Source organism: Gorilla gorilla, chromosome 17 (genome assembly GCF_029281585.2).
Source record: "Gorilla gorilla gorilla isolate KB3781 chromosome 17, NHGRI_mGorGor1-v2.1_pri, whole genome shotgun sequence".
Classification (NCBI taxonomy): Eukaryota; Metazoa; Chordata; class Mammalia; order Primates; family Hominidae; genus Gorilla; species Gorilla gorilla.
In genome coordinates this window covers 47,567,477-47,588,457 of record NC_073241.2, presented here as the reverse complement: position 1 = coordinate 47,588,457, position 20,981 = coordinate 47,567,477, and the positions used below count along the sequence as shown (strand labels likewise).

The following is a 20,981-nucleotide window of genomic DNA, read 5'->3' as shown; positions in this document are numbered from 1 at the left end:
CTGTTGGACAAACTACTCCCTACCTTAGTTTCCTTATCTGGGAAATGGGTAGTTCACACCTCATAGGGGTGTTGTGAAGATCAAATTTAAAAACTGGGGCAACTTCTCAGAATAGTGCTCAACACTATTTATTAAGTGTTCCTGCCCAGTACATATTGTTACTCAGTGGCTCCACTGGCCTTTTTGGTTTTGTTTTTTATTTTTTGGAGACAAAAGTCTTGCGTTGCCACGCAGGCTGGAGTGCAGTGACACGATCTAGGCTCACTGCCATCTCTGCCTCCCAGGTTCAAGCAATTCTCATGGATCAGTCTCCTGAGTAACTGGGACTACAGGTGCCCACCACCATGCCAGGCTAATTTTTTGTATTTTATTAGAGACAAGGTTTTGTCATGTTGCCTAGGGTAGTCTCAAACTCCTGAGCTCAGGTAATCCTCCCACCTCAGCTTCCCAAAGTGCTAGGATTACAGGCGTAAGCCCCTGTGCCTGGCCATCTCTGACCTCTTAAATTTGCTGTTTCCAATTTTTGTGTGCTAATAGACAAAAAGATATAATTTTTTTTCAAATGCTGCTTTAAAAAGAAGAGCAAGTAAGTTGAGTGATCAATCAGAGGGATTCTCCTCTAAGAGCAAAGTGATTTTGTTTGATTGAAAGCACCTTTTATATAAGGGACTTCTTATGAGGGCTTTTAGGGAGAAGGTTTTGTTTTAGGTGGGTAAACTAATGCCAGGGTAGCTGAGGTGTTAATATGTCAGGATCACGTTGTTTAATCCTAATTTATCTGGGTACATGAGAGTGTGTTGCTAATAAACATAAGATTATAGACAATTGTGCAAATTAATTCTCTTGATGCATAGTAACATGTCTTACAGTTCTGTGTACATTTTTCATGCTTACTTGAATCTGAAAATAATTTCTAAAAAGTAAACTTAATTTTAGCATCATTCACGAATTTGTTCAAACTAGGTAAACTCGCTGCTATTAGATGTCATAGATTTCTCAGATGACTTTCATGTGAACATACTAGTTCTGATAAAATTGTGAAACTGTTTTAGATACAGGATTTAAGCTCCTATATTTGTAGGAAGGAGGGATTTTGTTATAGGGGATAATCTTTTTGGATGTAAGACTCTTTTAGCCTCATGAATAGGTTTTAAAGATGACAGGCCCAGCAGCTAGTACATTGGTTCGTATATAAGTAATTATTGACTTCTAAATGACAGACACCATTCGTAATGTGGAACCACTTTGTAAACCTGCCTTTTTGTGGGCAAACAGTATAAAACTACCTTTAGGTTTTATAGAATGCAATTTGAAACATTTATGTGTTTGTTTCATTATTTCTCACATTTTAGCAATAAACATTTTGTTCCATTTGCCCTTTTGATCTAGAATTAAAAGATGAAGATGATGAAGATGATTGTTTCATACTTGAGAAAGCAGCTAGAGGGAAAAGGCCTATTTTTGAATGTTTTTGGAATGGACGATTAATACCATATACATCAGTTGAAGAGTAAGTTTGATTTTTGCTGAAATTATGTTTTTACAACTTAATTTTTTTACTAACTAACATTTTGTTCTGTTCAAGCTTTGACTGGTGTACTCCTCCTAAGAAGAGAGGGCTTGCACCAATTGAATGCTACAATAGGATATCTGGTGCATTATTCACTAATGACAAATTCCAGGTCAGCACAAATAAATTGACGTTTATGGATCTTGAGCTAAAATTGAAAGATAAGAACACCCTTTTTACAAGGATTTTAAATGGACAGGTATGATTTTTAAATATAAAGTTGTGAATATTTGCAAATGTTTTATTTTTAACTAAAAGAAGACACTAAGAGTGTAGGTTTTTATTGATATTTTGCATCAAAAGACTATGATGTATAAATTTTTTTATGAGCAGTCAAGTGTTCACATTACTAAAAACTTTTAAGCTAATTAGACTGGGTTTGGATAGAATTTACATATCTTCATTAGTTTCTGTTTTTTTTTTTTTTGAGACAGGAGTTTCACTCTGTTTCGCAGGCTGGATTGCAGTGGCTCAATCTCAGCTCACTGCAACCTCTGCCTCCCAGGTTCAAGCTATTCTCCCGCCTCAGCCTCCCAAATAACTGGGACTACAGGTGCATGCCACCACGCCTGGCTAATTTTTGTATTTTTAGTAGAGATGGGGTTTCACCATGTTGGCCTGGCTGGTCTTGAACTCCTGACCTCAGGTGATCCACTTGCCTTGGTCTCCCAAAATGTTGGGATTACAGGCATGAGCCATCGCACCTAGCCAAGATCTTAATATCTAGCCCTTGACATAGTAGAAGCCACAGAAGCATCTTAATGAGAACATGTATGAACAATTGTATTTGCTTTAAGGGCTATATTTGTACATTAATAACCTAGTTGTGCAATTTTTAGCTAGTCTTGAGGGTAAAAATGGGGTAAAACTGTGAAGTACTTTGAACTAAAAGGTGGTTTGAGATTGATCAGTATTAAAATACATGTATTGATTAATACAATAAGAATGATTTCACTTTGAAATTTGTTACAAAGTTGGGTGAAACTAGTATACTAGTGTACTTGTATTCTGTGCACAGACCTCAGAGACTTTTGATACTACTCTTTCAGTAGTTTAATGTTGAATTGCCAAGAAATAGATGATTTTATTATCAATTTATTGCTGGGCAATAAATACAGTGCATAGTACATAGTATTTGTAGTCAGTCAGTCCTATAAGATGTTGAAATTAATTTTGCTCTTGTAAAGATTGTGAATCATAGAAGATTAGGATACTTTTAAGAATTATACACCGAGAAAGACCTTATCAAAATGAGTTACTACTTCTTTATAATACACTTAGAATTCATTTATAATATGGTGTTAGTTATCCAACATTTATTGAGCAGTGGGTGTTTTCAAAAGCTATCCAGAATAAGTTAATTCTATTCCTTTGTTACACTGTACTTTTAAAATATATATTTTCTAATTTTGAAACATTCAAGCTGCGCATAATGGTTCACACCTGTAATCCTGGCTACTTGAGAGGCTGAGGCAGGAGGATGGCTTGAGGCCAGGAGTTCAAGACCAGCGTGTGCAATACAGTGAGACACCCTCTGTATTTAAAAAAAAAAAAAGAAGGAAAAGAAATGTTCAAGTACACAGAAAAGTTGAAAGAATATTATAAAGTGAATATCTGCATACTTTTCCCCTAGATTACCTGTCACCTTGACATGCCTTCTGAATTGTACTTTGACTGTTACTGAGTGTCTGGAATTAATGCATTTGGTAATTTGTTTGGTTGATAGTGAATCCATCCTGAGAGTTTTAGAAGGGTAGTTTAACATTTTGGTCGTCAGACTTTCTGGTTCCTAGTTACTAATTTAATCTCCATGTCAAGCTGGCAAACTGACAACAATGATTTGCTGATTTGGGAAAGAATTGGTACCTAGTTATAGGAGTAAGGGTGGCAGCAATTTCCTGGAAACTGTATACCATTTTGGACCTCTGAGTCTTTACCATGTATGTATATTTCCTTTTTCATTCATATAACTTTAAAAAAATCAAATTTATTAATAACTAAGATAGTATCCTTCTTGACAGCAAGCATCAAAAACTTAGGCTGAAATTATTTTTAATTTTGCCTTACTTTCCTCTGGAAATGGTATATTATGGTATAAGGTACGTATGAAGGAATGGAGTTCTGTAACTTTACAGATTGTCCTCTGCGAAAGCATGTAATGGGGAGATTGTCTTAACCTCCTCATTGCCCTAGAGGCAGGCATCAAACAAGTGTATAGCACCTTATGCTTGAATACAGATTTCTGTATTCTCTCCCAATAGGGTGAAGAATGGTTGGCAAAAACACATCTTCTTAAGTATTATTAGAAAGCACTTCAGTTTTATATTATGAGTTTATTTTTTGGATAGGCTCTATATATAAAAGAGAAAATTAAAAAGAAAAGTACATTTTGCATAGCAGTGTTTCTCAACCTTTTTTCGTTATCACCCTCGTAAGGACTCTTTCTTGGCATCTTTTTCTCAGTTGTTTTCCCCAATGAAATTTTACTACTGCAGATTTACCATCTGTCTGTTTGTATATTGTATTCACGTTTATAAAGTACTTGATACACAATGAGATTTTTATCGTCCCGTTGAGAATGTGGTTTACAGTTAGAAGGCCTCCACTCATCCCTTTTGTGGAGCTAGCTAGTTCTCCTCCCAGGCAGTAAGGGTTCATCAGTTTTTAGTGTATCCTAGGACTTAAAGGTGGAAAGGAAGGTTTTATTGTTGATATTGACCAGGGAGACCTTGGTTCTAAGAATACTATCAAATTTTTCTTCTTTGGTAATGCATTTGTTTGAAATATCCTAAATGTGTACAGAGGAAGGATCCAACAGAATATTTAATTTTTTATTAGGTTTTCTGAATTGGAGTATATGAAAGGAAAAAATAAAATGAATGACAAATGTTTATGGTTATATTTGTTTGCTAGTAGCTATATTTCATAAAACATTTTAAAATTCTACAGGAACAACGAATGAAAATTGACAGAGAATTTGCTTTGTGGCTGAAGGACTGTCATGAAAAGTATGATAAACAAATAAAATTTACACTTTTTAAGGGAATAATTACACGTCCTGATCTTCCTTCTAAAAAGCAAGGTCCCTGGGCAACATACGCAGCAATAGAATGGGATGGAAAGATATACAAAGCAGGACAGCTGGTAGGTTTAACTTATTGTCACTTTTTTCTTATAATTTTTAATTTAATTTAAAACACATATGCAGAATCACATGTATAGAAAATAAGCTATTTTTAAAAATTTCTTTTTTTCCCATTTTCACATTTCATGAAGAACATTTATTCAGACTCTTCACAGGCCTGTTTGACATCAGTGTCTTCCATCATCTCTAAGGAAATTTAACTTATTTTTAGATTCAATTTTTAGTAGAAGTTGAGACTAAATTAGATGTATTAAAATTTAACAACAGTAACAACAAATAATGCAAATATTGGCTCCTCAGGAGCTAGGTAAGAATGAAAAGGACAAACTGATTTTAAATTCCATAATTTATTATAGCATTAAAAAAACTGTTGCCAGAGGCTCAATTAACAAGGTTTTTATGGTTTCCTAAACTAAACTTTACTCACATGGAGATCTCAGTGTTTTTTGTTTGTTTGTTCGTTTTTAATGTAATGTGTTAAGTAATGATTTTTAAGTACTTTTTTGTTGAGCATCTGCTGACATAGTAAGTTACTGCACCTTTTGACTGTGTGGTGGAGAATTCAGAGATATAGGAGATGTGCTTTGTTCTGGTGATATTATATCCTAGCAATGGGGATAGTGTAAGCATAAATAATAGGTAATAAGTGGATCAATGCAATGGAAAGAAAGGATTAATAGTGTTTTGGCAGGTTAGAAGGAGAGAAGAGGAGAGGATTTTTTTTTTTTTTTTTTTTTACTTTGGTTGGTCGTGTGGGCTTGATGAACAGAGCAGATCATTAAATACTTTGGAAAAGAAGTAACATTTGTGTGGACCTTGAAAGGGGTAGAGGCTCAGGTTTACACAGATAATTACAAGGTAGAAGGCTGTCTGTTCTCTCCATAAATGAGAGATACCATCATATATTTAAAGCTATAGAATTGGATGAGATCATCTATACTTGGTGAGTGTAGCTAAAGAGGTAAAAGGACTGAGCCTGGAGCTTTCCCAACATTTAGTGGTTAGAATGAAAAGGAGGAGCTGGCAGAGGAGACTGACAGGGATAAGCTGGTGAGATAGAAGGAAACTAGCAGAATGTGACATCCCTAGAGCCAAGTGAAGAATTACAAGAAGAAAGGAATGATCAGTTTAGTCAAATGCTTAGTGGTAATGGAGTAAAGTGCTTTCTAGAAGGTAGTCTGAGCATAGAGATATGCGTAGGTAAGTGCAGAAAAACAGCAGGTAGTAAGAGTTGGGTTGTCCTGCTGCCTATTGTATGTGTGAAGAGAAATAGTTTAGAAATGGGGCAGGCAGGGTAGGTTGGGATAAACTCTTATAGTCCTTGTTGGGAATTTCTGAATTGGAGTAGTGGACATTTCCCTTAGATTTTTTAATCCAAGTAAGGAGAAGAAATATGATAGGCAAGTTTTGAGCTGATGTATTTGAAAAATAATATTAACTTGTCAAAGTTTATAAATTGCTGTTCATCATCTGAGAGCAGAATTTTATGGGGAAAAAAGGTTTCAGGTATGTTGGCATTCATTATAACTGAATTTGAAGGAATTCTGGACTTGTAAGACACATGCTTAATTCTAACACATTTGTATAAAGAAGCTGCCATATTTTTACAACTATTTGTTAAGTACAGAACTTCAAAAATACAATTTTATTTTAATATTAGAATGCTGTTTTCATTAGTTTTTCTAAGGATAGTTACCAAGGTTTTTTTCTTTGTAATAAAGAAGTTCTGTGAAATTATTATTAAGCCTATTTCTCTTCGTAAATCTTAATACTGAAGCTTTTTTTTTTTAAACTAAATATTAGGTCAAGACAATCAAGACACTTCCCCTCTTTTATGGAAGCATAGTAAGATTTTTTCTTTATGGCGATCATGATGGAGAAGTATATGCTACAGGAGGAGAGGTTCAAATTGCAATGGTAAGACAGCAAGTGATAAAACGTACTGAAAGTTTCTTGATAACACTTTTGCATAATTGTTAAGATACAGTATATTTCGCTAGTGACTAGTTTTCCATTGCATAAAGTGGTTGTAGTTTTTGTGTGGATTTTTATGTGTCATAGTTGATGTTTTTAATAATCTATACAATTTAACATCATATGCTCAGTTTTAGTAAACATATGTACATTATAACTAGTTACCAAATTAATTTTATAAAGTCATATTTCCTCTAGGGCCCACTAACTAGTAAACATTGGAGCCAGAATTCTATGTCAGGAATGAGTAACTACAAAACTGGAGTGGGTTTTTTCCCTATACCATGCTTTCTTGTTAATGTTTGATATGTTAGGACTACAGAGGTTATGTAAAAAATATAAACAAACACTGTGGTGTAACATAAGAATAGCTACTGTTATTTATGTACTTAATTAGGATAAAATATATTTCTTTGGAAGAAACAAATGGGTGTTTGTTTTTATTACAGCCAGATTTAAATAGTTTTCTTTGAAATGTTGGTAAATTTATTTATTCAGGAACCTCAGGCACTATATGATGAAGTAAAAACTGTGCCAATTGCAAAGCTGGATAGGACAGTTGCTGAGAAAGCTGTTAAAAAATATGTAGAAGATGAAATGGCAAGGTAAGTCACACTTCAAGATGCATGACAAAAATAAGAAAAATTGGAAAGAATTGTGCTGTAAGTATTCTGAGTATGTCATTTACTCTGCTGTTAGGGCATTTGTAGTCTTAGATATTGTACCTATTGAGATGAACTTCTTGTTGAAAAAAATTAAGAGGTCTAGTTATACAAACAGAATTCTGCATTTGTTTTATAGACAAAGAAGGAAATCTTATATATCTAAAGTGTCACTTTTATAGGCACTATGATTAACATGTTTTAAAAAAACTCAGTTTGGCCTACAACTAGAATATTATAATACCTGCTGAGAGGTAAAGATGAGTGTATTAGTTCGTTTTCACACTGCTATAAAGATACTACCTGAGACTGGGTAATTTATAAAGCAAGGAGGTTTAAATGACTCAGTCGTTCATGGCTGGGCAGGCCTCAGGAAACTTATAATCATGGCATAAGGCGAAGGGGAAGCAAGCCATGTCTTACATGGGCGGCAGAAGAGAGAGAGAGGGAAGGGGGAACTGTCAAACACTTTAAAAATCATCAGCTCTCGTGAGAACTCACTATCAAGAGAACAGCATGGAGGAAACCATTCCCGTGATCCAATCACCGCCCACCAGGTCCCTCCCTTGACACCTGGGGATTAGAATTCGAGATGAGATTTGGATGGGGACAGAGGCAAACCTTATCAATGAGTTATAAAGAAGAAAAAGGAAGTAGAAAGTGGCTTTTCTTCTTGTATAGCTAATGATGCAATCATTTTGATTCTTACTGAATTTTGATTCTTAGGGGTTATCCTGTCTTCTAAAGGTAATTTGTACTATAAACAAGTAGAAAAAAAAAATCACAAAAATTTGACAGTTTCTGGCTTTTAATTCCAAAAGGTTTTTTTATTTTCTTCTTTTTTTTTTTTCCAGTAGCCACAGGAATGGGTAGGGAGGAAAAAAATTTTTAGATGATTAATCGTAAAGAATTCCAGATTTAACCTTTTAAAATATATCAGCAATAAATATTTAAGTTTATAATAACTCGTATCTTTTAAATTAAGATCATAATTAACAAAGTTTGTGGAACATTAATATGCTGGTTTCGTAACAGGCTCCCTGATAGATTGTCAATAACTTGGCCTGAAGGAGATGAATTATTGCCTAATGAGATTAGGCCTGCTGGAACCCCTATTGGTATGTTTATTTATTTTTCTAATACCAAAAAGTGTGCTTTTCTTTTGTCTTACATTTCCAATATGTAAAAGCTCATGAGATATTAAAATGCAATGGGAAGATTTGGCAGATTCAGCAAATTTTTGGGTGTAATTAAGATACTTTTAATTTTTGACTCATAGGTGCGTTAAGAATTGAAATACTGAATAAAAAAGGGGAAGCAATGCAAAAGCTTCCAGGAACAAGCCATGGAGGGTCAAAGAAACTCCTGGTTGAGCTCAAAGTTATTTTACATTGTAAGTATACAAACTAATTTGGATCTTTAATATTGTTTTTAAAATATAATATCAAATTAAATATCTTCATATAATTATTGATGACCTAGCAATCTGATAGGCATAGCAAATTTTATTGAAGTTAGGAATTTCAGGAATGTTATGAATAGCTCATTTTCTTGGTGGATATTTTTCTAAGGTTTTTAAAAAATACTTCATCTTGAATTTTTTCATGTGGGTAACTGTGGGCTAAAGTAAAGGTATGATACATATATGTGGAAGAATTTGCAGTAGGAATTTCCATAAGCATATATGTATTATTACAGTTCTAATAATTACAGTAATAATTACAGTATTAATTACAGTATTATTAGTCATCCAAAACAGGTTTCACTGAGCTAAAATTAAAGTGTCTTCAGGACTGCATTTTTTCCTGGAGGTTCTAGGTGAGCCTTGCCTTTTCTGCCTTTTAGAAGTTACTCTCAGCTGGGCTTGGTGGCACGAGCCTATATAGTCCCAGCTACTCGGAAGGCTGAGGCAGGAAAATTGCTTGAGCCCAGGAGTTAGAGGCTACAGTGAGCTATGATCACGCCACTGCACTCCAGCCTGGGTGGTAAAGTAAGACCCTGTCTCTAAAAAATAAATAAATCACACAGAAGCACCACTCTCATTCCTTCATCTTCAAAGCCAGCAGTGCAGCACCTTTCATGACCTTCCTGCTTCTTTTTTTTTTTTGAGACAGAGCTTCGCTCTTGTTGCCCAGGTGGAATACATAATGGCACAATTTAGGCTCACTGCAACCTCTGCTTCCCGAGTTCAAGCAATTCTCCTGTCTCAGCCTCCTGAGTAGCCGGGATTACAGGCACATGCCACCACTCCCACCTATTTTTTGTATTTTTAGTAGAGATGGGGTTTGATGGGGTTTCATCATATTGGTCAGGCTGGTCCCTGCTTCTATTTTCAATAACTTTATATATATATATATAAAAAACATATTAACATGAAATTTATGAAGTGGCATTAAGTACATTCATATTGTTGTGCAACCATTACCACTATCCATCTAAAGCATTTTTTCATCATTTCAAACTGAAACTCTATAGTAATAACTCTTCATCACTCCTTTCTCCCTGCCCTGGTAACTACCTTTTAACTTTCTATCTCTGAATTTGACTATTTTAGGTACCTCATAAAAATGGAATTATATTTGTCCTTTGTGTCTGGCCTGTTTCGCTTAGCATAGTGTGTCAGAATTCCCATTCCTTCTTAAGGTTGAATAATATTCCCTTCTGTGTATATATATATATATACATATATACACACACACCATATTTTGTTTATCCATTTGTTTGATGGATACTCAGGTTACTTTCACCTGTTGTCTATTGTGAAGAATGCTCCTATGAACATTGGTGTACAAATAGTTCTTTGAGTCTCCGCTTTGGTTCCTTTTAGATACATTCCCAGAAGTGGACTTGCTGGGTCATATTATTATTTAATTTATTGAGAAACTGCCATACCGTTTTCCACAGTGGTTGCCTCATTGTACATTCCAGTTTCTCCATGTCACCCACACTTGTTATTTCCTGTGGGTTTTTTTGTGGGGGACAGGTAATAGCCATCCTAACAGATATGAAGTGGTCTCTTACTGTGTTTTTCCCCCCCTTTTCCTACTAAAGATTATTGTGGTTTTGATTTGCATTTCCCCAATATTCAGTGATTTTGGCCATCTTTTTATGGGCTAATTGCCATCTGTATATCTTCTTTGGACAAAGGTCTATTCAGGTCCTTTGGCCATTTTTAAATTTTGTTGTTGTTGAGTTGTAAGAGTTCTTTATAATCCTGGATATTAATCCCTTATCAGATAAATGATTTACAGATATTTTCTTCCACTCTGTGGGTTGCTTTTTCACTTTGTCGATGGTGACTGTGATGCACAAAAGTTTTTAATTTTGAAAAACAATTAGTTTCTTTTTTCTTTTGTTGGCTGTGCTTTTGGTGTCTTATCCAAGAGATTGTTGCTAAATTCAGTGTTACGAAGCTTTTCCTGAATGTTTTTTCCTTACAGATTTTATAGCTTTAGCTCTGTTGTTATTACTTCGATCCATCTGACCTTGACTTTTGCATATGGTCAACTTCTTTTTATATGGAAAACTTCTTTTGCCTATAGATATCCAGTTTTTCCAACACCATTTGTCAAAGACTATACTTTCTCTATTGAATTGTTTTGGCCCACTTGTTGAAAGTCAGTTGACCACATATGTGAGAATTTATTTCTGGGCTCCCTGTTCCCTAGGTCTATATGTCTGTTCATATGCCCATGCTGCACTGTTTTGTTTACTGTAGCTTTGTAAGTTTTAAAATCAGGAGGTGTGAGTCCTCCAACTTTATTCTTGTTTTTTAAGATTGTTTTGGCTATTTGGGTCCATGGAGATTCCCTATGAATGTAGGATGCGTTTTTCTATTTCTGCAGAAAACACCATTGCGATCCTGGTAGGGATTACACTGAATATGCAGATCACTTTGAGTATTATTTTTACCTTAGCAATTGTAAGTCGTTCAATCCTTGAACATGATTTTGTATCTGCAACTTTGCTGAGTTTATTAGCTATGCCAGGGTTTTTTTAATGGATTATTTAGGTTTTTTCATATATGAACATGTCATTTATGAACGGAAATAACTTACTCTTTTCCAAAGTGGATGCCTTTTATTTCTTTTTCTTGCCTAATTGGTCGGCTAGGACTTAAAATACTATGTTGAATAGAAGTAACCAAAATGAGAATCCTTGTCCTGTTCCTGATGTTAGAGGAAAAGCTTTTAAGTCTTTAACAGTTGAGTACATGTGATGTTAACTGTGGGTCTTATATAAGGCCTTTATCATGTTGAAGAAGTTTCTTTCTATTCCTTGTGTAGTGTTTTTATCATGAAAGAGTATTGTTTTCCCAAATGTTTTCTCTGCATCAGTCCAGATAATTATGTAGGTTTTTTCCTTTATTCTCTCAAAGTGATGTATTGCATTGATTGGTTGTTTTTTGTTTTTTGGTTTTTTTTTTGAGACGGGGTCTCACTCTGTCACCCAGGCTGGAATGATGCGGCACAATCGTGGCTTACTGCAGCCTCATACTCCTGGGCTCAAGTGGTCCTCCCACGTCAGCCTCCTGAGTAGCTAGGACTACAGTCATGCTCATTGCACCCAGCTAATTTTTTTTTTCTTTTTATCAGTGGATGAGAGTTTTTTAAAAATATTGACGAGGTTGGCCTCGAACGCATAGCCTCACCTCCTTATGCACCAGGACAACTGGCCTGAGCCACCATGGCTCCTTTTTTTTTTTTTTTTTTTTTTTTTGTGGTGGAGACAGGGTCTCCTATGCTGCCCAGGCTAGTCTCAAACTCCTGGCCTCAAATGACCTCTTGCCTCAGTCTCCCAAAATGTTAGGATTACAGGCATGAGCCACTGCACATAGCCTTGATTGTTTTTTATTTGTTGAGCCATCCTTGCATTCCAAGAGTAAATCTCACTTGGTTGTTATGTATAGTTTGGATGTTTGTCTTGATCCCCGGTGTTGGAGGTGGGACCTAATGGGAGGTTTTGGAGTCATAGGTGCACATCTCTCATGAAGGGCTTATTGTGTGAGTTTTTGCTCTATTATTTCCCATGAGAGCTGGTTGTTAAAAAGAACCTGGCACCTCCCTCACCCCTCTTTTGCCATATGATCTCTGCATACACTGGCTCCCCTTCACCTTCCACCATGAGTGGAAGCAGCCTGAGGCTTTCACCAGATGCCCAGTCTTCCAGCCAGCAGAACTGTGAACCAAATAAACATCCTTTTCTTATAAATTATTCAGCCTCAGGTATTCCTTTACAACAACACTATATAGACTAAGGTGAGTTCTTTTAAAATTGTGCTGAATTTGGCTTGCTAGCATATTGTTGAGAATTTTTGCATCAATATTCATAAGGGATTTTGGTCTGTAGTTTTCTTTTTCCTTTTTTTTTTTTTGATGTCTGTGTCTGACTTTGGTATCAGATAATGTCGACCTCAAAGAATGAATGAGTTAGGAAGTGTTCTCTTCTCTTTAAGTTTTTGGAAGAGTTTGAAAAGGATTGGTGTTTCCATTTATTTCTTAATCCTCTGTAACCAATCTGTCACCAAGTATCACACTAAAGTACAGTTGACCGTTGAAAAACATGGGTTTGAACTGTGCAGGTCCACTTATATGTGGACATTTGTGAATCAAATGCAGATTGAAAATATGTTTTTGCGGGATTTGAAACCCACATAAACAGAGGCCAACTTTTCATATACACAGGTTCTGCAGGGCCAACCACAGGAGTTTTATGTGCAGATTTTGGTATACATGGGGATCCTGGAACCAATCTCCTGTGTAAACCAAGGGACAACTGTATATCTTCGTTCTGCCCATTCAAGTCCGAGTCATCATGGTCTCTCATTCTAACCACATAGTAGCTGCCTCAATGAAAAGTCCTCTTTCACTCTTGCACTGCTCCAGCTCATTTTCCTCATTTTATGCCAAAGTGATTTTTTTTGAATTGCAGAACTGTGTATATCACTCACCTGTTTTATATTATTTCATCTTTAGTGGCCTAGGAAACTAGTCATAGCTCTGCAATACTCCACGCATGATCTGGCCCTTCCTCTCTCTCCAACTTGATCTCATCCTCACTTACCATACCTCTAACCACAACTGTTTTCTTTTGGTTCTCATGGAACCCCAGTTTTCCCAACTCTAGACCAAATTTTGTTCCTTAAATGTGTCTGTCCCCTCTAGGACAGGGGTGGCAAACTATTGGAAAGCGTCAGGTAGTAAATACTTAGGCTTTGAGAGCCGTATAAGCTGTTTCTTATAATTATGTAAGTCTGTTGTTGTAGATGAATGCAGCCATTGGCAGTCCAGTAGTTTGCCAGTCCCCTTGTTCTACAAGATTAAAAATTCCAGGAAAGCAATGATGTTTTCTTTACCCTTTTTCTAGTACTTTGTATATAGGAGGTAATTAATTAATATTTGTTGAATAAATACATAAAAATCAGAAAGTTGCTTGGGTCTTTTTAGAGAACTTCTCGTGGTGATTTGCTGTCTGATTTATAATTGCACCCTTTTTTTAAAGCAAATATTGAGAAGATGTTTCTAGAACATGTTTCTTTCTCTATTGGTACAAGTTGAGAAATCCAGCAGTAAAAGGCAAATATAGGCATGCTTTCTTTAAGATAAATCATAAACTGGTCTGGCCAACATGGTGAAACCCCATCTCTACTAAGAAGTAAAAAAAATTAGCCAGGTGTGGTGATGTGCGCCTGTAATTTCAGCTACTCGGGAGGCTGAGGCAGGAGAATCACTTGAACCTGGGAGGCAGAGGCTGCAATGAGCTGAGATTGCACCACTGCACTCCAGCCTGGCAACAGAGTGAGACTCCGTCTCAAAATATATATATGTATTTTAAATTTTCATATCAATTTTATCATTGACATAAAGATTATTTAAGGGTAAGCTGTTTGATCCAAGTATTTTATAGTTTTGAGAGTTTCTCTTGGAATTGATTTCTAGTTTTATTCCACTGTGGTCCAAGAAGTTACTTGATATGATTCTGATTTTTCAAAATTTGTTGAGATTTGTTTTGTGGCCTAATGTATGGCCTTTCTTCAAGAATGTTCCATTTGCTGATGAGAAGAATGTATATTCTGCAGAATAATGTATACTCTGCATATTCTTGGGTAGAATGTTGTGTAAATGTTTGCTTAGGTCCATTTGGTCTAAAGGCCAGTTTAAATCCAATGTTCCTTTGTTGCAACGTTTTCTATCTCCATGATCCATCTAGTGCTATCAGTAGGGTGTTGAATCCGTTATTATTGTATTGCTTTCTATGTCTTCTTAGGTCTAGTAATACTTGTTTTATGAATCTAGGCACTGGTATTTGGTACATACATATTTAGAATTGTTATATCTTCATGTTGAATTGATTTCTTTAACATTATATAATTTTTTAACTGTTGTTGATTTATAGTCTATTTTATTTGATATCAGCTACTCTTGCTCACTTTTGGTTTCTGTTTGCATGGAATAGCTGTTTCCACATCTTTACCTTCAGTCTATGATTGTCTTTATGAGTAATATGAGTTTATTGTGAGTAGCATTTAGTTAGTTCATTTAAAAAATCCATTACTGCCAGTCTATATCTTTTAGGTAGAACATTAATCGATTTACATTCAAGGTTAGTATTTATATGTGAAGTTTTGCTCTTGTCATAATGTTATCTAGTTGCTTTGTAGATCCTTTCTTTTTTTCCCTCCTTTCTGTCTTTGTGGTTTGGTGGGATTCTGTTGTGCTGCTATTTGATTTTTTTCTCTTCCTACCTTGTATAATTGTTTTATAAGACCTATGAATTTTATACTCTCATGTGTTTTTATGATGGCTAGTATTGACCATTTGTTTCCATGTTTAGAACTCCTTTGACTGTTTCTTGTAGATCTGGTTTAGGGGTAGTGAATTTCTTCAGGATTTGCTCGTCTGGAAAAGACTATTTTGCCTCCATTTATGAAACTTGTTCTAGCAGGACACAAGATTTGTGGTTGACAGTCCCCCCTGCCCCCTACCCCCATTACTTTGAAAACAGAATCCTACAGATGGAGCAGGATTGTAAAAAAAGAAAAAACAAAATGCCAGTCTCTACTAGCTTATAAGGTACCTGCTGTGAAATCTGCTGTTAGTCTAATGGATTTTCCTTTACTGGTGATTGGATGCTTTTTCTCTTGCTGATTTTAGGATATTTTCCTTCACATTGACTTTAGACAGTCTAATTTCCATATATTGTAGTGAGGCCTTTCTTGCAGTGTTTTTGCCTGGCATTCTTTGAGCCTCTTATTCTTTGGATGTGTAGATCTCTTGCTAGACAAGGGAAGTTTTCCTCAGTTATTTCCTCAAATAGGTTTTCTAAAGTTTTTGCTTTTTCTTTTCCCTTGGGAATACCTGGGATTTGTTGGTTTGGCTGTTTTACATTGACCCATACTTCGAGAAGGCTTTGATCATTTTTTACAATTCTTTTTTCTTTATTTTGTCTGATTGATTAATTCAACAGATTTATCTTCACATTTTGAGATTCTCCTGCTTGGTCTAGTCCATTGTTTGCTTTTAACCGTATCTTGTAATTCCTTCCATGAATTTTTTTATTCTAGAAGTTCTTTTTTTAAAAAACAAAAAACTATGCCTTTGGTAAATTTCTCATTCATATCCTGAATTTCATTTTCTCACTACTTTATATATTAGTTTTCAGCTATCTCCTGTATCTCATAGAGCTTCTTTAAAAATCAGTATTTTAGCTGGGCTTGGTGGCTGATGCCTATAATCCCGGGAGGCTGAAGTGGGAAGATAGCTTGATGCCAGGAGTTCAAGACCATCCTGGACAACGCAGTGAGACACGCTCTAAAAAAATTTTTTTTTAATTTAACAAGTGGGCATGGTAATATACACCTGTAGTCCCAGCAACTTAGGAGGCTGAGGTGGGAGGATCACTTGAGCCCATGAGACTGCAGTGATTGTGCCACTGAAATTCACCCAGGGCAACAGAGCAAGACCACATCTCAAGAAAATAAAATAATCAGTATTTTGAATTTTTTATTTGATATTTCAAAGATTTCTTTTTGGTTAGGATCCATCGTTAGAGAATTACCGTGTTGCTTTGGAACTGTCATAGCACCTTATTTTTTAATATTTTCTGTATCGTCCTGATTTCCTTTGTATCTGGAGTAGTAGTTGCTTATTTTTATTTTTGAATTTACTTTTGTTGGGGCAGGACGTATTTTTTCCTTGATGATGTGTCTATGATGTATGTTTAATAGATTCTTTTGGCTTTGCTTCTTGGGTATATTCAGTGACATAGATTATCTATGATTTCCTTGTTTATAAATAGCCTTAGTGTGGTGGCTTTCTCCAGTGCTGGCTGTTGTAGTAATGTATCGGGCGGGTGAGCAGTCTCAGGGCCTCCTGTGTAGCTGCAGTGGTATGGACAATTGTGGTAGTAGAGGTGGTGCAGAGCTTGTCTCCTTCCTGAGCACTGCACAATTGTTTTAGCAGATGTTTTAATGGGCTGTGAAGGTTGGCCTCCTGTCCGGTATGTGGTACTAGAAGGTAAGAGCTGGATGCAGCTGTTGTAGTAGCATTTATGGGTTACCTTTGTTAACCAGATGTACTCTGATGTCCTAGATGATGGGCTGGACTGTGTAACTTCCAGGGGTCCCAGTCCTGTACTCTGCCCCTGAGGCAGGTAGGGAGGGCAAAGCTAGGAGGGCTGGGCTGGAGAATCCTGCATTCTGGCCACCCCAACAGTGGGCACAAGCACCAGCCCTCGCAGGGGTTGCAAGGCAGTTCTCAGGCCCCGAAGGAATGCTCCAGGGAGGAGCAGAGCAACCACTGCCATGCCAAAGATCCAGCATGGGGAAAGTGGGGTCGCTGGGGCTCCACAACCTGGCAGGTGATAGTGGGACCAGGTTCTCTACAGTTTTGACCTGGTTGGATTCCTTCCTACCATCTGCTGCTGGCAGCAAGCTGAAACAGCCAGCCAAGTCACAGGCAGTCTGTCCTCAGATTGTGAATCTGTCTCAGGCTGCAAAACGTCCTGCCAGGGACAAAAACCAGGCTCCAGGCCATACCCCTCCCAGTCTGGCTCTGCAAAGCAGGGGCACCCAATTCTCATACCCATGGCTGGGGCCCATATTACACTTGCCTCTCAATTCTGGTTGTGGAGGCTGCTCTCCTCAATATTAGATCACAAATCTTAGTCTGGAGACTCTCCATACCAGTGAGTGCCACCTATGCTGGCTGGCAGGTTTCTGTGCAGCCCGCTGTGACTTAGGATCAGGAATGGCTGCCTTCTATTTGTACCACCCAGGTCTGGGAGTACGGGTGGAGCACTTCCCACTGTCCCCAGTGCTCTCCAAGTCAGATCCAGTGCTTGTTAGGGCCAAGGAGCTCCCAACTGGCTTCAGTTGCTCTCTTCCCTTCTCACACAGAGGATTCACTCCCAGTTTTTCATGGGACATGCAGTGCTGTTGCCCACTGTAGTGTTCAAAGTACCCAAAGTTTCTTTTGCTTTTTTTTTTTTTTTTGAGACAAGGTCTTACTCTGTTGCCCAGACTGGTACCTTCATAGCTCACTGTGGCCTTGACCTCCTGGGCTCAAGAAGACCTCCCATCTCATCCTCTCAGGTAGCTGGGACTACTTAGCCAGACCATGCCTGGCTAATTTTTAAATATTTGTAGAGACAAGCCATCACTATATGGCCCAGGCTGGTGTCAAATTCTTGGCCTCAGCCTTCCAAACTGCTGCGATTACAGGCATGAGCCACCACGCTGGGCCTGTTATGCTTTTATGTTGAGCTCCTGTGTTCCTTCTTAGATAGAAGTTCACAGTGTGAATACACTATTGTACTGTTTCCAAGTGGGTAAGGTTGACTGCTTTTCTCTCTCTCTCTCCCTCTTTTTGGTCTGTGTGGTCATGTTACCTACTTGATAAACATTTCGGTTTTGTTCATGAATTGCCTTTTTAAAAATTTTGGTTTTTTAAATATTTATATAATTCTAGAGTGGGCAATAAATAAGGAATTTTTTGGAGAGGTCATGTTATTTGTCTTCTGTTGTCTTCCTTTCTCTTTAAATAGTAATTTTAAATAAAGTGAAAGAGTTTACAAGACTTGAAATAAAGAGATTTTAATGAATTGAAGAGTTAGCTTTTATTATTGCTGTTCACTTTCATAGGATAGTGTTAGATCTTTTGAAGCTTCAAAGCAGGTTTTAAAATACAGCAAATAGGTATTTGGTGCCAATGTGACATTGCGTATTTCATGTTTTACCTTGAATTTCTCAAGACACTATTGTTTCTTTTTTCTTTTATTAAGCTTCAAGTGGAAATAAAGAGATTATTTCGCATATTAGTCAACATGGAGGAAAATGGCCTTACTGGTTTAAAAAAATGGGTGAGTTCTTATTCTGAATGTTAAAAAATACATTGGTATTGTGTTGACTTGATTTTTAATTTCTTCTTAATTTATCCAGAAAATATTCAGAAGTTGGGGAATTATACCTTGAAATTACAAGTTGTATTGAATGAAAGTAATGCAGACACTTATGCAGGAAGACCACTACCATCTAAAGCAATTAAGTTTTCTGTTAAAGGTAAGCAAAACAGTAATATATAATTATATATGCTAAAGGTGGCATTTTAAATCCAAAGAGAAAAGAGAGATAAGCCATTAAAAGATGTTTGAACAATTGGGTAACCATCTCGATTTTATTTTATTTTCTTACTTACTTCGAGATGGGGTCTCATTCTGTCACCCAGGCTGGAGTGCAGTGGCACAATCTCGGCTCACTGCAACCTCCACTTCCTGGGTTCAAGTGATTTTCCTGCCTCAGCCTCCCGAGTAGCTGGGATTACAGGCGCCCGCCACCACACCTGGCTTTTTGTATTTTTAGTAAAGACAAGGTTTCGCCATGTTGACAAGGCTGGTCTCGATCTCATAACTTCTGATGATCTACCTGCCTCAGCCTCCCAAAGTGCTGGGATTACAGATGTGAGCCACCGTGCCCGGCCCATTTTGATTTTCAAATAGCTTTATAAGTCCACTCGATAATCATATTCCTTCTGAATTTTGAAGACATTGTTGTCTACTTTTCATTGTTGCTGGTAAAGTCTAAAGCTGTCCTGATTCCTGACCCTTGGCATATGGCCCCTCCTCCCCCAAAACGTTCTCCGTTCCCCAGTCCTCAAGTTTTAGGGGAATCCCAGTTTCTGAAATATTCAATTGTATGATTTAGCGCAGGCCTGTTTTTATCTAGTATCATCCAGCCATGCACCTCGTATACCCTTTCAGTCTGGAAATCCCTGTTTTATTTTCTAGGAATTTTTCTTGAATCACTTTGATTTTCTATTTTCTTTTTCTCTCCTTTTCTTTTCTGTTCCTTTCCTTTCTTTTCTTTTCTTTTCCTCTCTCCTCTCCTCTCCTCTCCTTTCTCCTTTCTCCCCTCTCCCCTCTCCCCTCTTTTCTTTTCAATGGAGTCTCACACTGTTGGCCAGGCTGGAATACAGTGCAGTGGCATGATCTTGGCTGGCTGCAACCTCTGCCTCCCAGGTTCAAGCAATTCTTCTTGCCTCAGCCTCCCAAGTAGCTGAGATTACAGGTGCCCACCACCACACCTGGCTAATTTTTTTGTATTTTTAGTAGAGATGGTGTTTCACTATGTTGGCCAGGCTGGTCTCGAACTTCTGACCTCATGATCCGCCCTCCTTGGCTTCCCAAAGTGTTGGGGTTACAGGTGTGAGCCACTGCACCTGGCCTTTTTTCTTTTTTGGAGATAGTATCTTCCTCTGTTGCCCAGGCTGGAGTGCAGTGGTGTGACTGCAGTTCACTGCACCTAATTTTTTTTTTTTTTTAGAGATGGAGTTTTGCTCTTGTTGCCCAGGCTGGAGTGCAATGGTGTGATCTCGGCTCACCGCAACCTCTGACTCCCAGTTTCAAGCGATTCTTCTGCCTCAGCCTCCCAGGTAGCTGGGATTACAGGCGTATGCCACCACGCCCGGCTAATTTTGTATTTTTAGTAGAGATGGGATTTCTTCATGTTGGTGAGGCTGGTCTTGAACTTCTGACCTCAGGTCATCCGCCAGCCTCGGCCTCCCAAAGTGCTGGGATTACAGATGTTAGCCACCGCACGTGGCCCTGTCTAATTTTTAAAAAACATTTTTTTGTAGAGACAGGGTCTTGCTATGTTATGTTGCCCATTTCGGCCTCAAACACCTGGCCTCAAGCCATCTTCCTGCCTCGGCCTCCCAAAGTGCTGGGATTACAGGCTTGAGCCACTGTGCCCAACCTGTTCTTTCTTTCTAAAATATCTAATGTTAGGATGTTGGATTTCAGGATTGGTATATTATTTTTGTTTTTCCTACTTTCCATCTCTTGGTTTTGTTTTTACTACCTTATTGGAGATTTTCTTAACAGCTTGATGTTCTATGCTTTCTATTTTTTCCTTTTTGCTACCATTTTTAGTTTCTAAAATCTCTTTTAAAATAATCTTGTTAAACAATTCCTTAAGTATTCTCTTCCTACTTCATGAATTCAGTATCTTTATTCTCTGAGGATATTAATAATAGTGGGGGTTTTTCTACAGAGTTTTTCCTGACTCATAGTTTGTTTCCTCCATGTTGCTTTTTTTATTAGATATTCTATTATGTAATTAGTGATTTGCTAACAT

General features: G+C 37.2%; 1 protein-coding gene across 1 annotated transcript in view; it reads left to right on the top strand.

The window, feature by feature from the left end:
- Positions 1-20,981, top strand: part of SMCHD1 (structural maintenance of chromosomes flexible hinge domain containing 1) — a 147,431-nt gene that overhangs the window by 43,308 nt on the left and 83,142 nt on the right. Inside the window, exons 11-19 of the mRNA XM_019014179.4 lie at positions 1,390-1,510; positions 1,586-1,769; positions 4,520-4,714; positions 6,519-6,632; positions 7,188-7,294; positions 8,387-8,469; positions 8,631-8,744; positions 18,632-18,709; positions 18,789-18,908. Of these exons, the coding sequence (XP_018869724.1) occupies positions 1,390-1,510; positions 1,586-1,769; positions 4,520-4,714; positions 6,519-6,632; positions 7,188-7,294; positions 8,387-8,469; positions 8,631-8,744; positions 18,632-18,709; positions 18,789-18,908 (1,116 nt within the window). The remainder of the gene's footprint in view (positions 1-1,389; positions 1,511-1,585; positions 1,770-4,519; positions 4,715-6,518; positions 6,633-7,187; positions 7,295-8,386; positions 8,470-8,630; positions 8,745-18,631; positions 18,710-18,788; positions 18,909-20,981) is intronic.